Source organism: Podarcis filfolensis (genome assembly GCF_964270895.1).
Source record: "Podarcis filfolensis genome assembly, chromosome: 12".
Lineage (NCBI taxonomy): Eukaryota > Metazoa > Chordata > Lepidosauria > Squamata > Lacertidae > Podarcis > Podarcis filfolensis.
In genome coordinates, this window is record NC_139614.1 from 41,231,173 (window position 1) to 41,249,659 (window position 18,487).

The 18,487-nt window shown below is 40.9% G+C and overlaps 1 protein-coding gene across 8 annotated transcripts in view; it reads right to left on the reverse strand.

The window, feature by feature from the left end:
- PARD3 (par-3 family cell polarity regulator) overlaps positions 1 to 18,487 on the reverse strand; it is a 560,882-nt gene that overhangs the window by 251,301 nt on the left and 291,094 nt on the right. For all 8 annotated transcript variants that reach the window (XM_083579257.1, XM_083579256.1, XM_083579253.1 and 5 more), the window contains 2 exons: positions 8,911 to 9,002; positions 5,966 to 6,049 (listed from right to left, as the gene is read on the reverse strand). In XM_083579257.1, the coding sequence (XP_083435383.1) occupies positions 5,966 to 6,049; positions 8,911 to 9,002 (176 nt within the window). The remainder of the gene's footprint in view (positions 1 to 5,965; positions 6,050 to 8,910; positions 9,003 to 18,487) is intronic.

The following is an 18,487-nucleotide window of genomic DNA, read 5'->3' on the forward strand; positions in this document are numbered from 1 at the left end:
GTAAACTGCCCGGTGATCCTAGAAATTTAATTTAATCATCATCATCATCATCATCAACTAACTAATACTGGCTCTGCGGAGTGGTTTCAGATAGGGGTTTCTCCAAGCCCTATCCTGGTATTGTCCAGATCAGTTTCCAATTTATGTTCCAAATTAAATTTAACTTTTCTAACTCTTGAAGCATCTGATACCACTTGCTCAGCATATCCTTTGTTTGGCTCTTGAAATATTTCATACTAGTAAAAATAGCTCTTGGTCCTTGCACTTTATCAATTTATAATTTCCAAGGGGCGGGGGGAGAGAGAGAATGTTATTACATCATAGATTTAAGACTGAACTAATCCAAGTTGTACCATAAAGAAAGATTTTCCAAATGATGGATCAAGGAAAACTGCTCACTATATATATTAATTTAAAAAAAAATACATATGGTGATAATCCAGGGCTACGTTGAACCTTTAATTTGCACCATGTATTTAGTATAGTCTTATCTATCTCTCCAATGATAAGATCCAATTTTGGAAACCAAAGTTAATTAACTAAAGGGCATTTTTAATTCATCTTTTGCTGGGCTTGTGACTATATACAATAAAACCCAGTAGACTCTCATTATCAATTTAGATGCATAATAATATAAATTAATTTTTGATAATGTTATACCCCCAAGTAATTCAGATTTAAATAATGTCTTTCCAGCGTCTATTGGAGGTTTACCATTCTACATGAATGTTAAGAGTAACTTTCTGCCATAATTGTAAAATAGCTAAATTGTGCCTCGCTGGTAGATTCTGAACGGGGGGAGAATATTTTAGGTAATAGATTCATTTTTATCAAAGCTATTTTACCTGACTAAGATAAAAGGATACCTTTATCTTGTCTAGTGACCTAAATCTTTCATTGTTTCTTTTAATAATTTCTGATCAATGTCCTGAGCTCCTAGATTAAATTTTCTTTGAAGTGAAATTCCTGGATATTTAATTGGTTTATTTATAACAAGGAGAGAATATTTTGTAACAATGCTATGCACAGCTGGTTTTCTATAGATTAATACCAAACCACTCAAATTAGGTTACAGTTGCTATTATAGTACAAAATTATACTGTAATTATTATATGATATAATATTTGAAGGAAAGGGGAAATGATTCTTCTGGATTTGTTCTTGTATATCATTTGCACAAAGAACCTGTTCACACCTCTCACTAACTATGGCTTAGTACAAACTCATGAGCGTGAGGGCTCCAAGAGAGACAATTTGCTCCTCCCTGGTCTTTCTCCTGCTGAGACAGAGATATGTGGCTTGTAACTATGCTGTTTACTGGGTGCTCTGAGCAAATCCAGAGGCAAAGTAAGCCTCTACCCCACACCTCTAGATCCAAGCTGTAGGGAGCAGCAGAAGCTTGTTTCTGCATTGCACAGAATCGTCCACCACTTCCCCAGATACAATCTTGGACCTGGAGAGAAGGGTACGGGATTGTCTGTGACCTCCCACTGCATTTAGAAGTGCAGCCTGAGCTCAGAGGCAAGACCCTGCTCCTTGTGGAAAGAGAAAGATCCTGGCAGACACCCATTTGTGGTTGGTCACAAAGGCCAGTCAGAATTTGAAGACCCTTGAAAAGGATGTCCAGACAAAGATCCCAAGGCAGAAGGCAGGCATTCTATATGACAATGACTTTTGACATGGACATACTAAACATAGAGGACACAGGAACCATTAAACCTGTATTTCAGAACTGGATTACTTTTATTTTCCACACAATAAAAGTGACCATTGAGTATAGCAGGCTATATAAGGTCTTTATATAGCCTTTGGACCCCTGACCATTAGGTCCAGTCGTGACCGACTCTGGGGTTGCGGCGCTCATATCACTTTATTGGCCGAGGGAGCTGGGGTACAGCTTCCAGGTCATGTGGCCAGCATGACTAAGCCGCTTCTGGCAAACCAGAGCAGCGCACGGAAACGCCGTTTACCTTTCCGCCAGAGTGGTACCTATTTATCTACTTGCACTTTGACATGCTTTCGAACTGCCAGGTTGGCAGGAGCAGGGACCAAGCAACGGGAGCTCACCCCATCACGGGGATTCGAACCACCAACCTTCTGATCGGCAAGCCCTAGGCTCTGTGGTTTAACCCACAGCACCACCCGCGTCCCTAGCAGGCTATATATCTTGTTGTTATTATTACAACAATATTTATTATGACAGCATTATTATTATAACAGCAGCAACTGCCCATTCAGTGACCCTGAAACACAGTTAAAAAAACTGATGTCAGAACTGCACTTCCAAGGACTTGTGGAATTTCCCCAATAGCGCTGTAATGTTCAAATTGACCCTGCTCAAGCTGAAGGTCCTGAATACCACCAGCAGCCATTCACTTAGTATCCTGTTTTGTTTCTAAATACCTGACACGGAGATGTGGATGATAGATGAACTGCAATGCCCTTCACTCTGAATACCTTGATCTTTACAGTGACAAATGCCACGTTTAGCAGCTTGGGGATGACATCGGCAATTGGTTTTACTGAGCACAGGAAGAAGAATATACAAAAAAATAAAAGCTCCCCGGTTTTTATGAAAAACTAATGGGTTGCCTGTTCCTGCCCTCCCACCCTATATGCAGCCCTATTCATCTTTGCCTAAAACCTGAAAACATAACACTTCTCACAATGGCAATACCAGTAAAGTTGCCACTGAGAAGTGTTTCTTGGCTGACCTGAGAGTCTGCTCTTTGAGATTATAATGTCCATTCAGACTGAAATATATTATTTTTCCTCACCACAATGTCTTGACCTGATTTATGCAGCCTTTATAGCGCCATTATGTGCAAAACATAAGCTCCATTGACAGCAAAAACATTGCAAAGATGGCAGAGATAGCAGCTGCAATTCACCATAGGAGTCAAGGCCAAGCCGTCGAAAAAGGCTTGAACTTGTGTTCCACAACAATGTAATACATTTTCTATCCATGACTGAAATGAAGATAGCATACCTATGCTCCTATGCACTGGAATCTCATGTCTTTTGTCTTTTTTCCTGATCCTCTCTCAACCCCCTCCTTCTTGGGCTTTGGAGTTTGTTTCCCCTGATTCATCCAAACAAGGAGGGATGATCTAGTTAGCACAGCCCTTCCTTACGAGCTTTGCTTCTTTTGTTTAAAGAAAGGTGCAAGGCTTTTCCCGCTAACATCATGATTTTAATTTAATTTTGCTCTTAACAGAAGTTGGCTTGAAACATCACTTGTTACTTAGCTACTTCCAAAATCAGAGTCACGTGAGGAAACGGAGGGAGTTTGTTATTGCCCCCATCTGCCTAGCCCAATTCCCTTGCCCCCAATGATCCTTTCTGCAGTGAAGGGAGCTATACCTTTGCTATAGAGGGGTAACTTTGCTCCTCTGCAAATTGTCACAGATTCCCAACTAGGGCTTGTGAAGATGCATTTGGCCAATTTTGTTTGCCCCCAGCCTCTTTCTGTGGCAGCCAAGCACAACACAGCACTCACTATCTGAAAGGTCCCTCTTACCCTCTGGAGAGACTTTGTGGCAGGCACAGGGACTACAGAGGGACAAAGAGGAAGAGAAAATTCTGTAAGTTGCCTTCTCTGGATACAACTCAATGAATTACCGTATTTTTCGCTCTATAGGACGCAGTTTTTCCCCTCCAAAAATGAAGGGGAAATGTGTGTGCATCCTATGGAGCGAATGCAGGCTCCTTGGCTTCACCGCGACGCGCCTGTCCTGGAAGCCGGAGGAGGAACAGAAGGGTCTCCTGTTCCTCCTCCCGCTTCGCAGCGACGCTCCTGTGCTGGAAGCCGGAGGAGGAACAGAAGGGTCTCCTTCTGTTCCTTCTCCAGCTTCGCTGAAGGGCGCTGCGCCTTCTCCCTCTCTGCGCAGCGCCTCTCCTGTGAAGGAGAGGCGCTGCGCAGAGAGAGAGAGAAGGCGCAGCGCCCCTTGAGCAACACGCCTGTCCAGCGAAGCCGGAGGAGGAACAGAAGGGTCTCCTGTTCCTCCTCCCGCCTCGCAGTGACGCGCCTGTCCAGCGAACCCTTCTGTTCCTTCTCCAGCTTCGCTGAAGGGCGCTGCCCCTTCTCCCTCTCTGCGCAGCACCTCTCCTGTGAAGGAGGGGCACTGCGCAGAGAGAGAGAAGGCGCAGTGCCCCTTCAGCGACGCGTCTGTCCTGGCTTCTGCTTTAGCCCTGCGCAGCCTCTTTGGGCAGGGGGAGCCTTCATCCCACTGCCCTGAAGAGGCTTGGCGCGGTTACCCCAGAAGCCAGAACAGCCACACGGTATCCCAGAAGCCAGATCCCTCTTGCTGTTCTGGCTTCTGGGGTTCAGAATAATTTTTTCTTGTTTTCCGCCTCCCAAAACTAGGTGCGCCCTATGGTCCGGTGCGCCCTATGGTGCGAAAAATACGGTAACACTTTCATCAGTTTTGTTTTTGTTTTTTTAATTTGGGAGGTGGCAGACTATTGATGAGGAAATGCAACACTTTAGCTAAGCCTTACTTTTTTTCTTTACAGCCAAGCAACATTAAAGCATAACACATCATAGTTTATTATCTTTGGGAGCAGGGGCGGTCATTCAGCAGCAGCAGCAACTACCACTTGTACCTAGAATACATAGCTAAATGAATACCAGATCATTCACAAGAGGGACAGTCTTATAGCAGCATTTAGTCTTACCTCCCAAGTCCCCAGGGAATGCTGCTGTAAGAAAATTATTACTTTGTCACAGCACCACATGCCATTGTACCTAGTCAGCCATTAACTAAAAAAAATAAAATACTCAGGAATGAATGATTTCTATACCACATTCATCATTCTTGGGGGCAGGGAGAGAGAGAACTCCCCTATTTATCAAGTATGAAAAGCAGTTGATAAGATATATTTGATATACAGTGACATTTGCTTTTAATCAATTTAAAGTGAAATTGCTGATGGATAGGTGGACTTGTCAAAACATAATACCCCTTCAATATATAATCCAAGATTACATTTATAAAATGCATGTTTGGTCCTTTCTCACCAAAGAGAGCAGAAAATGTGAATGCAATTACTCTCCCAAGATAAAGGTAATCTCTTTCTCTTCCCCACCCCACCTCCTGAAGTCCTACTTACATCTTCAAGGAATTGCCAGGATTTTCTTTTACACCACAAAGCTTTAAATCCTGGCACAGAATCATAATTGCTTTATAGGTCATTTAATTTTCCAAGTACATTAAATCAAAGACCCTAAACACTAAAACTCTGCCTCAATAAAGTGAGCATTATGATTCTGAATGTTCTCTTTACAGATGAAGATCAGAAAATGGCCATATCATCTGCATGGCACTCATTTTATCTCCATCGCTCGGAATCATAGATAGTTATCTTTTTCCCCATTCCCCCCTTTCCTTTTTCTTTTTGCATGCAATGCAATATAAGACACACTTGTGTTCAGCAGCAGATCAAAAAACATGCTATACTTCATGCCGCTGGCTTTATTTAACACCACCGTCACTATAAATTTTACTCCTTTCAAGTCTGAGTGGGGGGGAAATGTACACACAGAAGTGTGTCTTCGTGGTTTTGGATGCTGCCAGTGTGGTAAATGATGGTCTAAGCAGCCAGGGGTAAATGCTGCATGAAGTACATTTCTAATATTAAACCAAGGTAAAAGGCAAGACGAAACTTTTATGACACCCTGATGGAAATAATTCACATCCTTGCAATTCAGCTCCACATTAGGACAGAAAATAATTTATGTTATAAATTAGGAAGCAGGTTCTGTCATCCTCACCTTGGCCAGTGCAGTTAAACTTACAGGCAGGTTTTCGTATGGCTTAGAGTCAGCAAGATTTTCTTCTGAAAAGATCGTGCTTTATTTCAAACAGACACCCTTGCCCCTCCATAGGTGGCTACACATAAGATAAAAGTGGAAGCGAAAATATAGGAGGCTATGATTCAATTAAAAACCTACACAATACATTACCTTCCGCCTCGGGCACTGAAAGGTACTACATGGATCCCCAAAGGGCCGCCGTCATTGGAGACTTCAACGAGCTTTACCATATCACTGTGAGACAATGATGAATGAGGGAACATGAACATGTACCGTAAATGAACCAAAAAAAAGACCACACACACATAAACACAAACACAAACAAACACACACACACACACACACAAAGATATTTGAGAACTGGTAGTGATGATAGGAGCACTGAATGTTACATACCTCAGTATTAATCTGATGGCATGAAAGGAGATCAATCATCAAAAATAATTCAGTTAATAAATCAAATGAAATGTGAACTAATGTTTTGGGTAAGCTTAATCCATTATATGAATTGTATTATGTTCAACAATGACAGGTGGGGGTTCAGATTGGCTTTTGCATGGATTGAGAGCAAAGCCATTGTATTGTATGAAAACAGACAGTTCAAATGCAATTCCCCCTCCCAATAAAAATTAAATCTATTATTTCTAATAATTGTATTGTATGAAAGCAAACAGTTAAAATGCAATTCCCCCTCCCCATAAAATACAATCTATTATTTTTAATAATTTGAAAATGCCACATACATGAATATTTTTTAAAAAATATATATTCCAATACAGGCTAAGTGGTCAGGTGGATATATTCAATGGCACTGATATTCCATTTTGGATAAGCACTAACACTGACAGTAAAAGCATTCAGACAGTGAAAAACATGGTTTATCATACCCATAGATAAAAACTCACGACATGGTTTAAACTTCTACACACAGAACATACAAACCATAGTTTAGAGTGGCTTTCATTTCCTGTCTGCTCAGCACTCAACTTCCTGAGCTCACTCCTCTCCCCATGGTACAGCCAGCCCCTTGAGGTAGAACAATGGCTCTAACTATGGTTTGTCAATTCTCAGTGAATTTAGAAGTTACAGCAAACTAGAATCAACATAAACTGTAGCTTGCAGATTCAACTGCAAACTTTGAAGATACAGCTCTTTACCCTGGCTTTTGACACTTGAGATGTATATCTTTAGGACCCACCTTGTTTCTGTAATTTTGTTATTTTAAGCTCTTTTCAATATTGTGTTTTAATTTTTGTAACCCACCCTTGGGCTCTGGAGTGAAGGGTGGGTAATAAATTGTAATAGCAGCAGCAGCAGCAGCTGCGGCTATATGGAATCTTATTGGCTACACTAGTTTTCTGAAATATGGTGAAATCCTGATGTCATGTTTCAACAACTCATTGATTATATGCTATCATATTAGTCATTTGGACCCATGAGACCTGAGTTTCAAAAGCTATTGTCAGCCATGAAGGCAGCTTATTCAGAAAGGGGTGTCAAATTAGCAAAGGATTCCCCACCCAACAAAACAGGGTCTACTGACTAAATGAGAACAGCTCTCACTGGTTAAACCGTTCATGTAGGAATTCTATTTAAACCGGATACTGGGGAAAAGGCAAACATGTTAATTACTTTGATTTTCTATGAAATTGTCTTTATAATTCATATTTTATTTGTAACAGAGTTGTTCTAAGAGAGTAGCAATACTATATTCCATTAAATAGAACAATTAACAAATGTAAAAAAAAATATCTATACCCAATATCACATTCTGAATGATCTAAGAGTCTAAGAGTGTTTAATACATGTTTCACTTGAATAACAGCCCCATCACTAGGATAATGTCTAACAGAAAACTGTTTTTGAAACCAAGAAGGATTTCCAAAGCAGCTTATGAGATGTCAGAGTAACAAGAAATTTAGGGGGTGAGGGTCAGCAGTTCTAAAGACACACATTTTACTGGGATAAGACAGGAAGCTGCCTTATGCAGAATCACACCATTGAGCCATCCAACTCAATACAGTCTACAGGAACTGATAGAAGCTCTACACGGTTTCAGACAGGAGTCTTTCCCACCCTGAACTGGGGAATGAACATGGGAGTTTTCTGCATTTTATAGTGCAACTTCATGAGTACCAGGCAATATAAGTGGAAGCAACACAGCAGGGAAAAATTCAAGAGAACAGCCAAATTGATTTTTCATTACTTGTTGAGTGATTGCTCTCTCTCTCTCTCTCTCTCTCTCTCTCTCTCTCTCTCTCTCTCTCTCTCTCTTTTTCTGCATAGCTTGAATAAGCCAATATTCTCTTGCCATGGTAAAAATGGGCACATCCAAAGATAATGATGTATATCTTTTAACAGATTCTTCCCACATAAAAATTGGTTATCTGAATAAAGACTCCATATCTACCTTACACATAACTCTTAGTGAAGGCAACAATACAGCTTTTTTCACAAAATGGCTTTTCTTTTTGGCCAATGCTCCCTGATTAAAAAATAAATAAAAATCCAATGTGCTTACTGATGTTCTAAATCTACCCAGGGCTTTTATGCTTAGAGGTCTTGTGCTAAAAAAAATAATGAATACAAGCAACTCCCCGTTTGCACTCTCTCCCAGGTCAAAAACAACTTGCACGTCACACATCAATTGAATGGATGCAAAATGGTTGCCACCTGTACTGGCATCTTATGAATTCAGGCCATTATTAAATGTTGCGAAAGTCTTTATTAAATGTTATTACTCTCCCTCAGCCCCAAAGATCCTGGGAACTGTAATTTGTTAAGGGTGCTAAGGAGACCCCCTATTCCTCTCCCAGAGCTACAATCCCCAGAGTGGTTTAAAAATCAAACCATTTTCCCAGAGAACTCTGGGAATTGCAGCTCTGTGAGGAGAATGGAGGGTCTCCTAACAACCATCACTACCCTTAACAAATCTTTTGGGGAACCTATGGCTGTTAAAAAGTGGTATGATACTGCTTAAAATGTATAGAGTGGATTTGAACAACAATATAATTTAAGTGTAGCAGCTTAAGTGTTGCTACTGTACTGTATCTTTGGTGTTATAATTAAACATGCAATGCTATTAATAAACTTACTCTAAAGAATAGTTGCCAGCATTCTCCAGGCTAGCATCTGCATGCCCGACTGGTTCAACTCTGCTATTTTCCTCTTCTGTTCCATCTTCATCCTGCTCAGAACAAAAGTGACAGTACCACATAAGCATTTGAATTACCTTTGGATGTCAAAATTTATTCCAGAATTGCTTCCTCACCCCATCCCACAAGAAATATCAAAATTAATTTGATATAACTATTTGTATTCAGCAGTAATGAAGAAAGGTTTATATTCAAGTATGCAATATTTGAAATTGCTCCACAAAGTGCTATTCTTAATATAAAGGAAAGTTTATTTAAAAAGTCAAATGAATAAATTTGATAAATGAAACAACACAGTGAGCTTTAATCTTAAGTTACAATAATTGACACTTATCATTTTATTATTAATTATATTTACTAGATGCTCTTTTCATAAGAATAATTCAGTGACATGCTATTTTTTTAAGAGTGTAAAAACAAGAACAACCTAAAATACCACAAACACACACACTGCATGTTCTGCACATAAAGAAGAAAGCACACAACCCTGAGATTTCTCCCCATGCCCCATTCACGTGTAGACCCCTCACACTGATAAAATACAGGAAGATCAGAAATAAAGGAGATGGTTATAAATACTCATGATTGTGCTAGGCAAATATGGCATTTCCGGATAATGCCCAGAAATTTTGTAGATTACTTCAGTAGTCATTTGTAATAAACAGTTTTGAGGACTGATATGTTCAAGGTGTTAAAACATATAGCAAGGGAGTATGGGACAGCAGAAGGTAAACTACAGTCAGTGACCATTTCGTGTAGTGGTTCCGTTCCTGGCCACAAACACGTTGGCAGAGCATGTATAAGTGTGCCCTGCACCTTTCCGTTCTGCCCCCATTCCACCCTTTTAGTGACATGTTTAGTGCATTAATCAGTTGTTGCCTATATACTGATTGCAAACATTCTGGTCTTCCTATGCTGGGGTGATGAAGATGTGGCCCTTTTAAATGTTGCTGGACCACAACTCCCATCATCAGCATTGTTCATATTGCCTGGGGCTGGTGGAAGTCCAACAACATCTGAAGGTTCAAAGGTTCCCCACACAGGCCTAGACTCTCGTTCCCTTACTCATAAACATGGAAGGAAACACTGAAACTATCACAAACAGGAGACTCATCAAAGACCTATATTTGCGGCCTGTATTTTTAAGTCCCTCACCACGCCCCCAATACAAATGCCCATGCTTCAGGCTCCTTGAAGAAATCCTACAGAATTTGCTGCTTGCTGAATAACTACTCTGCAGAACACAATGCAATAGAAGTCCAACTCTCTTGATGAAGTTTGTTTAAGTGGTTTGGAAACTACCAATTTAACAGTTACCACAAAGACACATCTTCCATAGCCAACACACTGTGGCTGTTGTGCCCCGACATAAATACCAATTGCTTAAAGGGTTTCCATTAAACTCTGGAGCAATAGGAAGATGGAGGAAGAGCAATTAAGCACTTTCCGGAACTGTTTTTTGGATTCTAAAAAAACTTTAAAGGGTACTACGTTGGTTTACCTTAATGGAAATTTAAACTGTTGCTACATATACATACTCCATTTTAATCTGAAAATTATGCATGCAGTAGCTATTAGTTCATCCATTTATGGGACTTTTCATTAGAAGAGGAGGAGCCACAGCATTGTTAGCTCTGCAACTTTCACAGACAATTGTGTTTCTTTTATTCCTCCCATGTACAAACAAAGAGACACAAAAAACTATTGTAATGTAGCCAGCAGATTTCAGAGCGCAGATTTTAGATTCTACACACTGAGGCATCAATCAGCAAAATAATAAGTGGTGGGTGAAGGGTTATGAGTTCAGCGCAGAGAGAGTCAGACAATATATTAAATTATTGAAGAGATATTAAAGCAAGGCAGAGGCAGCTGGTAATGTCCAATTGACATTTCCTCTGAGAGTCTGCAAAAATAAGGAGCTGGATGCACCAAGCTTTCTCTCTGAGTTGTAGATGCTTTGTGCACGCGCTGGATGGAAGCTCGCTGCGTGAGATGAAGCTCCTTGAAGATTGATGATCCTGTGTTTTGAGAGGCTCTAATATGCACTTCTCAGTCATCTATCTCTCTTAAGCACCCGGCAAGTAATACATTTCAAAGGTTAACCAGCATCTTGAACTTGCTTAAGACTGCATTAGGAACATAAACACAAACTCCAAATAAGATGTGGGTGTTATTTATTTATTTTAAAAGGTGTTCAAATATATAAAGAGCTGAGTCTTCCAGCAACATGTTAGCAATCATAAGTGATTTCAGATGTATTGATTTTAGCGTGTGTGAGTTAAAATTTGCTCCATGGAGCATAACTGAAAACATAAATATTTAAGGATACTAGACAAAACCTCACCAGTGCAGGCTATATACTCTCTTCCCTATGAATACAAAGGAGATGGCTGTGATCCAAAGATACCTGCTTATCTATGGGAAAGCAGAGAGTTTTCCCTTCAAACAGCACGTCCCTCACATCTCATGGAACACTACTCTGGAGTGGCTTCTCACCTTCAGGGGCGGATTTTTAAGGGTGCTGCTAGAATGACTTGAGACACTAAAATGTGTATTTATTTATTACATCTATATTCCACCTTTCTTCCAAAGAGCTCCAAACAACAGACATGGTTCTCCCCCTCCCAAATTTATAATCACAAGAACCCTGTGATGTAGGGTCAGGCTAATTGACAGTGAATGGCCCATGGTCATACAGTGAGCTTCACGGCTGGGTGGGGATATAAACCCTGGCCTTAGAAGTCCTACTTTAGCACTGCAAACACTGCACAACCACTGGTTATCCTGTGGAGAGATGATATTAAAATAAAAGCATGGGATTAGAGAAGTCATGTGCAGTGCTCACGGGAGAAGTCGGGCAGCAGTATTCCACGCTAGTTGCAGTTTCATGAGGATACGCCCATGCAGAGTCCACTGCAATAGTTCAACAAGATGTTACGAAGGCTTCCCCCACTGTGGCCAAGCTATCATTGTCCAGGAACAGATATAACTGAAACTTTAAGAAAAGCACTGAAGGCCACTAAGGACACCTTTGCCTCCAGTGATAGTGATGGATCTAGGAGTAACCCCAGGCTATAGACTTGTTCCTTCAGGGAGAGTACAAACCCCTCAAGAACAGGCAAGCTTCCAATTTCCTGAACCTGAGAACCACCCACCCATGAGGCTTCTGTTTTACCAGGATTCAGCTGGAGATTGCATGGAATCCCAAAATGAGAGTAAGATAGAGAGAGAGAACATTTGACAGAGATCCATTTTTTTCATGGAACCTAGATCTAGACTAGTAGATCTATGAACAATTGATGAAGAGCCCAGGCAACCTGGCCCCTGCTTCTGCACTTACTCAATCCTGCAAATATTCACAAGGAAGATTTGTAAAGGGCCCTCCATTTTAACAGGTCTTTTGGGAAGTGCCTTGATTTTAATGTTGTAGCTATGCACAGCACATTATGTTGTTCCCTGTTGCAGTTAATGTAGTTTGTTCTTAAATTAATTAACAGGGTTTTATTTTTATCTACATTGATTTTCTTTCCCTCTGCTGTTTCAGCACCATTCTAACCTATATTAATAAAGCTGGATAAAAAAAATTTTTAAAAAATTAACACACACTTATTTAAGAGGATGTACAAAATATATTTGGACATTTGAAAAATGTCCTGTCTTCCAGGAAGCCATAAGTTGGAACTGGTGATGGTGTTTTCCCTGAAGTTTTAAAACTCTAAGGAAACAGAATAGTGTTTGGAAGTTGAGTCTGGTAATCCTGTGAGGCTTAAAATTTGTCTCTCAATTATGATCCTTAAGAGTAAAAGAAGCTTGTAAACTTCACTAGAGCAGTGGTATCATGATGCTATAATCAACAGATGTGTCTTTAAAAAAAAATCACAAAAAACTTTAATATTTCCGTAATCAGCTACTCTTTTATTTCCCATGTAACATAGACTTTCTTTTACATAGAACCAAACGTAGAGTAATTTGGACACCTGCATAGGGAAGTAACTTAGAATTCTCGTTTGCTAAAAAAAGCATCTAGCTTCGAAAGTATCTGCAATTATTGCCATGAGTTTCTTCTTAAATTAAAAACCCCACCTGTTACTGAGGTAAAATTAGAAAATGCTATACTTTATTTAGGGGTTTGAGAAAGTTCCAGAATCAATGATACAGCAATTTTAAGCAACACATTTGGTACAATTATAGTTTTCATAAAAGTATGTTCAAATCTACATTTTCATAGGAGCATGCACTGAATTACATATTATTAGGAACTACTGTACCAACTTTTTTGCACAGATGCAGAATTTTCAATATAATTTCAGAGTGATATGTTAACAGCATAGTAGGCTAAAAAAAACCCTGGTTCTTGTATGTCACCTCTCTTCCTCATTGGCTAAGAAATGATTGATTCTATTAAATAGCCATGAACAGTCCAACACTGAGATTTACTTGATTCAATTTATATCATACCTTCCCAAAGGCAAATTATAATCTTGAGCCCTAGAAATTTTGCTGCCTAAAATGAAGGAATAACTCCACATACAGAAGTCAGACAGATAAGCCACTGGATCCCACTGCCATTTGGATCACAACTTCCACCACTTCAGAGGGCAGCTGACTAGGGAATGCAGAGCGCACGCAACAATCCCTTTTCCCCAACAGTTTGCTGCCACTGACTGTGCTCACTGTGCTCACTGCCCATCCAATCAAATGCTGCAATGCAGCAGTAGTCATGCCAGTGTGTGTCATGTAAACAGAGCAACTCATGGAATGTACATGATGCCTGCTGTAGTGCATGGCCTATGCTAGCTTTGCTGTCCCTCTGCTGGCTCACTCGGTCACGGGCTTCTGCTGTAATGCTGTCTCTGGCATACTGGCAGAATGTGAGCAAGACAGAAAGGCCAGCGACAACCAAGCATCTCTGCTATCTCATTCTACCTAATGCTAGGATCAGTCCAGAGAATAACCTGAAAGAGGGCGTGGTTGGCTGGCTGGCTGGCTCCATTAAGAGAAAGACTCTACACAGCAATGTTTGGTTGGAGGTCTCATTCCCATTTATTATATATGAATACATGCTTCCTAGGGATAGTCGCTTGGTGGGAAAGTGAATTACAATAGTGAAGTTGTCGATTTTGACTGGTATTGTGTCCCTTATGTTACTAATCAATTTTATGTTGCTAATTAATTTCATGAAACAATGCATTCAGGGAAAATAGGATTTTTTTTCAAAAGGAATATGTACCAGCAGAAAATGTTCCAAGCAGGGACCACAAGTAAGTTTGCTGTCCACAATTCTTTTATTTGTTTATTTTGCGGAGGGGTTTCACCGTCTACAACTACCTCACCCATTCCTACCTCACACTCATGCCCTTTTTCTAGCATTTTTCAGTTACCTGGAAAGGCACTGTTCTCTCCAACACCACAAATAAAAGTGTGAAATGAGACGCTGAGTGAAATAACAAAGACAAGAGCACTCAGAGCCCGGAGAATTATATCAGGATCATTCATTCAGATGAGGGGGGTGGGGTGTCTTGCTGTTTAGATATGCAACACCACACAGTGGAAGAGGTCTCAAGTGAAACAAGCTCTTACATGTAGTTCAAACTTAGCAGAGGGAAGGTGAGCCTGAGTGAGCTACATGATGGCTAAGGTGCATTGCCTCATTGAAATTCTGCCAAACAGCAGATACCACTGCACAATTCCACAGTATGAAAGACGGGGCTGTTGCCTTTCAGCCCAAGAGGCAGCTACTGTGTTAATCTTATCAGGGAGAAAAGCTAACAGAGGCAAGGAATAGCTTTCTCTGATAATAACCTGTATAAACATTGAGGCCTTTCTTAGAGTGCCATTTGCATGTCGAAGTCCCCAAGCTACCCCAATAAAACACAATTCACACAGAATTTTTGTTTAAGGTTTTTGGCATAATTTTGGCCGTAACTTTATTAAAATACAAAAAAAATGTGAGTGGTTGCTTAGGCATTGATTGCCACTATCTGTCCCTGCCCGGGGACAGACTGACTTTCGCACGCCTGCAAAAGTCAGAAAGGGAAAACATTTTGGAGAGAAAGATGGAGCTGGGTACCATGCCCTCACCTCTGCCCAAATGCTCCCAGGGGCTCTTGCGTGGCCCTAGCCCCTTGACAGGGGTGCGGACAAAAGAATGGCAAGACCCTGGATTCCTTTAACGGAATTCCCTTGCAGCAGCAGCACTGGAGGGGCAAGCACAGCCAATCCATGCCCCTCCACCAACCAATTCATAAACCGATGCCTAACCGCAACCTTACAAGTTGTGACAATTTGCTACGCAGCCAATCAGCCAAATGGATAAAATTCCTTCCAGGCCCCTGCCCCAAAAGCAGATGACTCCATGACAGGCATAGCAAGGTCAACGAGAACAACCCTAAATATAGGGAGGGTGGGCGGGTGATCCGATGCGTGCAGCGAAAAGAGGAAGCTCAACGCTGCATGCAGGGAATATAAAACCTTCTGGCTGTCAATCATAAAATGGCAACATTAAATTCTCCCCAACGGCAAAGAGGAGCCCAATCGCAATGGTGGCCAACTACAATTACCCGCCCAGCAACAGTGGGATGTCTTGTTAGACCCCACCGCAACATGTGCTCTCCATGAAGGAGAACACACTTTGCCTTGGAAGACAACACTTTATGCTTTTTTAAAAAAAAAACAATAATGTTTGCAATAATAATAAAAGTGTGCCACCATTATCAGAGACATCAGAGATGATACAACTGCCTTTAATGGTGTGTGGGTAGGTGTGTATATCTCCCCATTCCCACTCTGGTCAGGAAACACCTTCCCTGTTCAACCTATAATGCTAGAGACTGAAGTGGTACTTAGACACGAAGAAGTTGGGTGAGAAAATGGCCCAGGAGTTTGGGAAACTTAGAGACAGCAGACAATCCGAGGAGCAAAAAGAATCTTAAACAAAACCAGAAAAGAAACAGATAGCTGAGAAAGGGAGACAATGAGAACTCACATATTGGGGTGGGGAGCCCCACCCAGCAGGGTCTAGTGACTCTTTGGGAAAAGATTCACAATTGTCACACTTTTTATGTCAGTTTTCATACTTTCTTATAAAAATGGCAAAATTACTTAAGGCCATGCTAATAAACAAGTCATTGGAAGGGAAGAATTCTAAGTTCTTTCAGCAAAGGTATGCTCCCCAACCCATAATAAAATTCATTCACAGGGGAATGCTTAACATTTCCCACATTAATTTATTCTCCTCTGCAAATGCCCTTCCAGGTTAACTTACTGCAGTTCCTTGACACTACCTGGTTAAAAAAAGGAGGGCAAAGACAGCCTAGGTATGAAAGGTGTTTGCAGAGGAGAAGCAGTAAGCAATGGTAGGGTTAAACACACCTTTGACTTCTGATTGTCCTTCCATGCAAATGCCTTCCTCTCTCCACAAAAGTGTTATGGTGCAAGTGGGGATGGATAGTGTTCAGAAGTCTGTTTGGCAAATCGCTACAAAGTCGTACATTATATTATACATTATAAATTATACATTAGATTATTGCAGATGCAATAATACAACAAAGAATATCTTATTCCACATAGTTATGTGTATCTTAATAATTATTTACTCTTGGTAACTTCATACTCAAAATGTTAGAATCAAAACCGTAGGAAATATTTCTTTTTTAATACAATCTGGCTTGGTAGATCTCCATACATAAGACACCTGCTTTCTGCCTTAACTGGCAAACACACTCGCTTAACTGGCTTTCATGTTGCCTTCACTTTGTCATTAAATGCACATATCTCCTGAGATAAGCAATTTTTAAACATACAGAGGGAACCAGTAGCACAGCTAACTGGCATCCCTTTTCCCAATACAGCATTACACAAACTATCCCTTGTGGCTAGGCTCATATTTCTATACCCGTCTTGAAATACTTTACACACTTGCTACTCTTCAGAGCTGGTAGAGAGTTGGTTCATGTGTAATAGGCCAGGAACCATGATGTCTGTTCGGATGTACAACCCTACCTTCATAAATGCTACCCTTAGCCTATTGCATTTCTTATGAGAAGCCACAGAACTGAAAATATGGCCAAGCTATCTGTAAAAGCTTATGCACTCCAGTGTAGTGGTTAGATTGCTGGACTGTCACCTGGGAGGACCAAGGGTCAAATCTTCACTCTACCACCAAACTCACTGGGTGACCTTAATTAAGCAAATCACTGCCTCTCAGCCTAACCTATCCCACAGAGATGTTGTGACAATAAAATGGGAGGGAGAGACCTATGTACGCCATCTTATGCTCCTTGGAGGAAAAGTGAGATATAAAATTTGTAGTAATAGTAATAAGTAGTAAACAACAATAATTGTTCTACTGATGAGATGGCTTCCCATTGTATTAGCAATCCTTCCAATAGTGAATAGGAGCCAACTCCTAAGATGAACATCTACACATATATTCACAGAGAACCTCATGCAAGGCTACAATCACAAAGCTTACACAAGATGGAATGGAAATAGGAAACTGTTCCACACTCCTTATGAACAAAGCAAACAAGAAAAATACATGTTTTTAATCAGAGCAGAGTAGAGCTTGATTTAAGAAAAGGAAAACAAAAGGCGGGGAAGCACTTTCATTTCAACATAAAGGAGAAAGCCCCACAAATACAAGATCTGGAATACATATGTGAAGGCTTGGGTGTATTCCAAATAACAAGAGACAGTTGGCTTATTGGCTTGGCATTAGACCTTGCAGAAGGAACACACCGAACGTGAATTATCTACAATATTTTTACCAAGTGCTATTGTGTAGTGAAACTCACATAATGAGCTCCACGGGACTGCTCTTCAGATCTTGCAAAATAAAGCTAACTTCAAGCCAGCCACAGTCAGCGACTCTCAAGGCTCTGTATATAAAACAAGTTCTGCATCAGGAAATACAAATCTTGTGCTCAAAAATAATTAGGTACAGCAGGGTCATTCAGAGAGGGAAATGCAGGGAAGAGAGGACTGGGAAGCAAACAGGAAGGCATGTTAACCACAAGTCAGGGTGCCTTGGAGGGCAAAGAAATGCCACTTTTTCCAAGGAGGGGTGGAAACGCTCACACACCATGTGCATCAGCTCCATGTTGCTTTTCTATCATCTATATTTCATACTGGTTCTACTCAGTGCTTGATTATTTTTGGCAGGGATTTAAAGAGAGAACCTTCTGCATGCAAAACAGATGATCTGCCACTGAGCTGCAGTCCAGCACTGAGGAATTCAACAGTGCTTCATAACTACCCTATTTTTCGCTCTATAGGACGCACCCGACCATAGGAGCACCTTGTTTTAAAGGGGGAGAACAAGAAGAAGAAAAAAATCTCCCCCTCTCTGCACAGAGCCCCTTCAGCGAAGCGGCAGGAGAAACGGAGCCCTTTCCATTTCTCCTCCCGCTTGGCTGAAGGGGCGCTGCGCAGCTCTCCCTCTCCGCTGAAGCCGGGAGAGTCTTGCTCTCCCAGCTTCAGCAAAAGGAACCCGAAGCCTCCAGAGCGCAGGAGGACC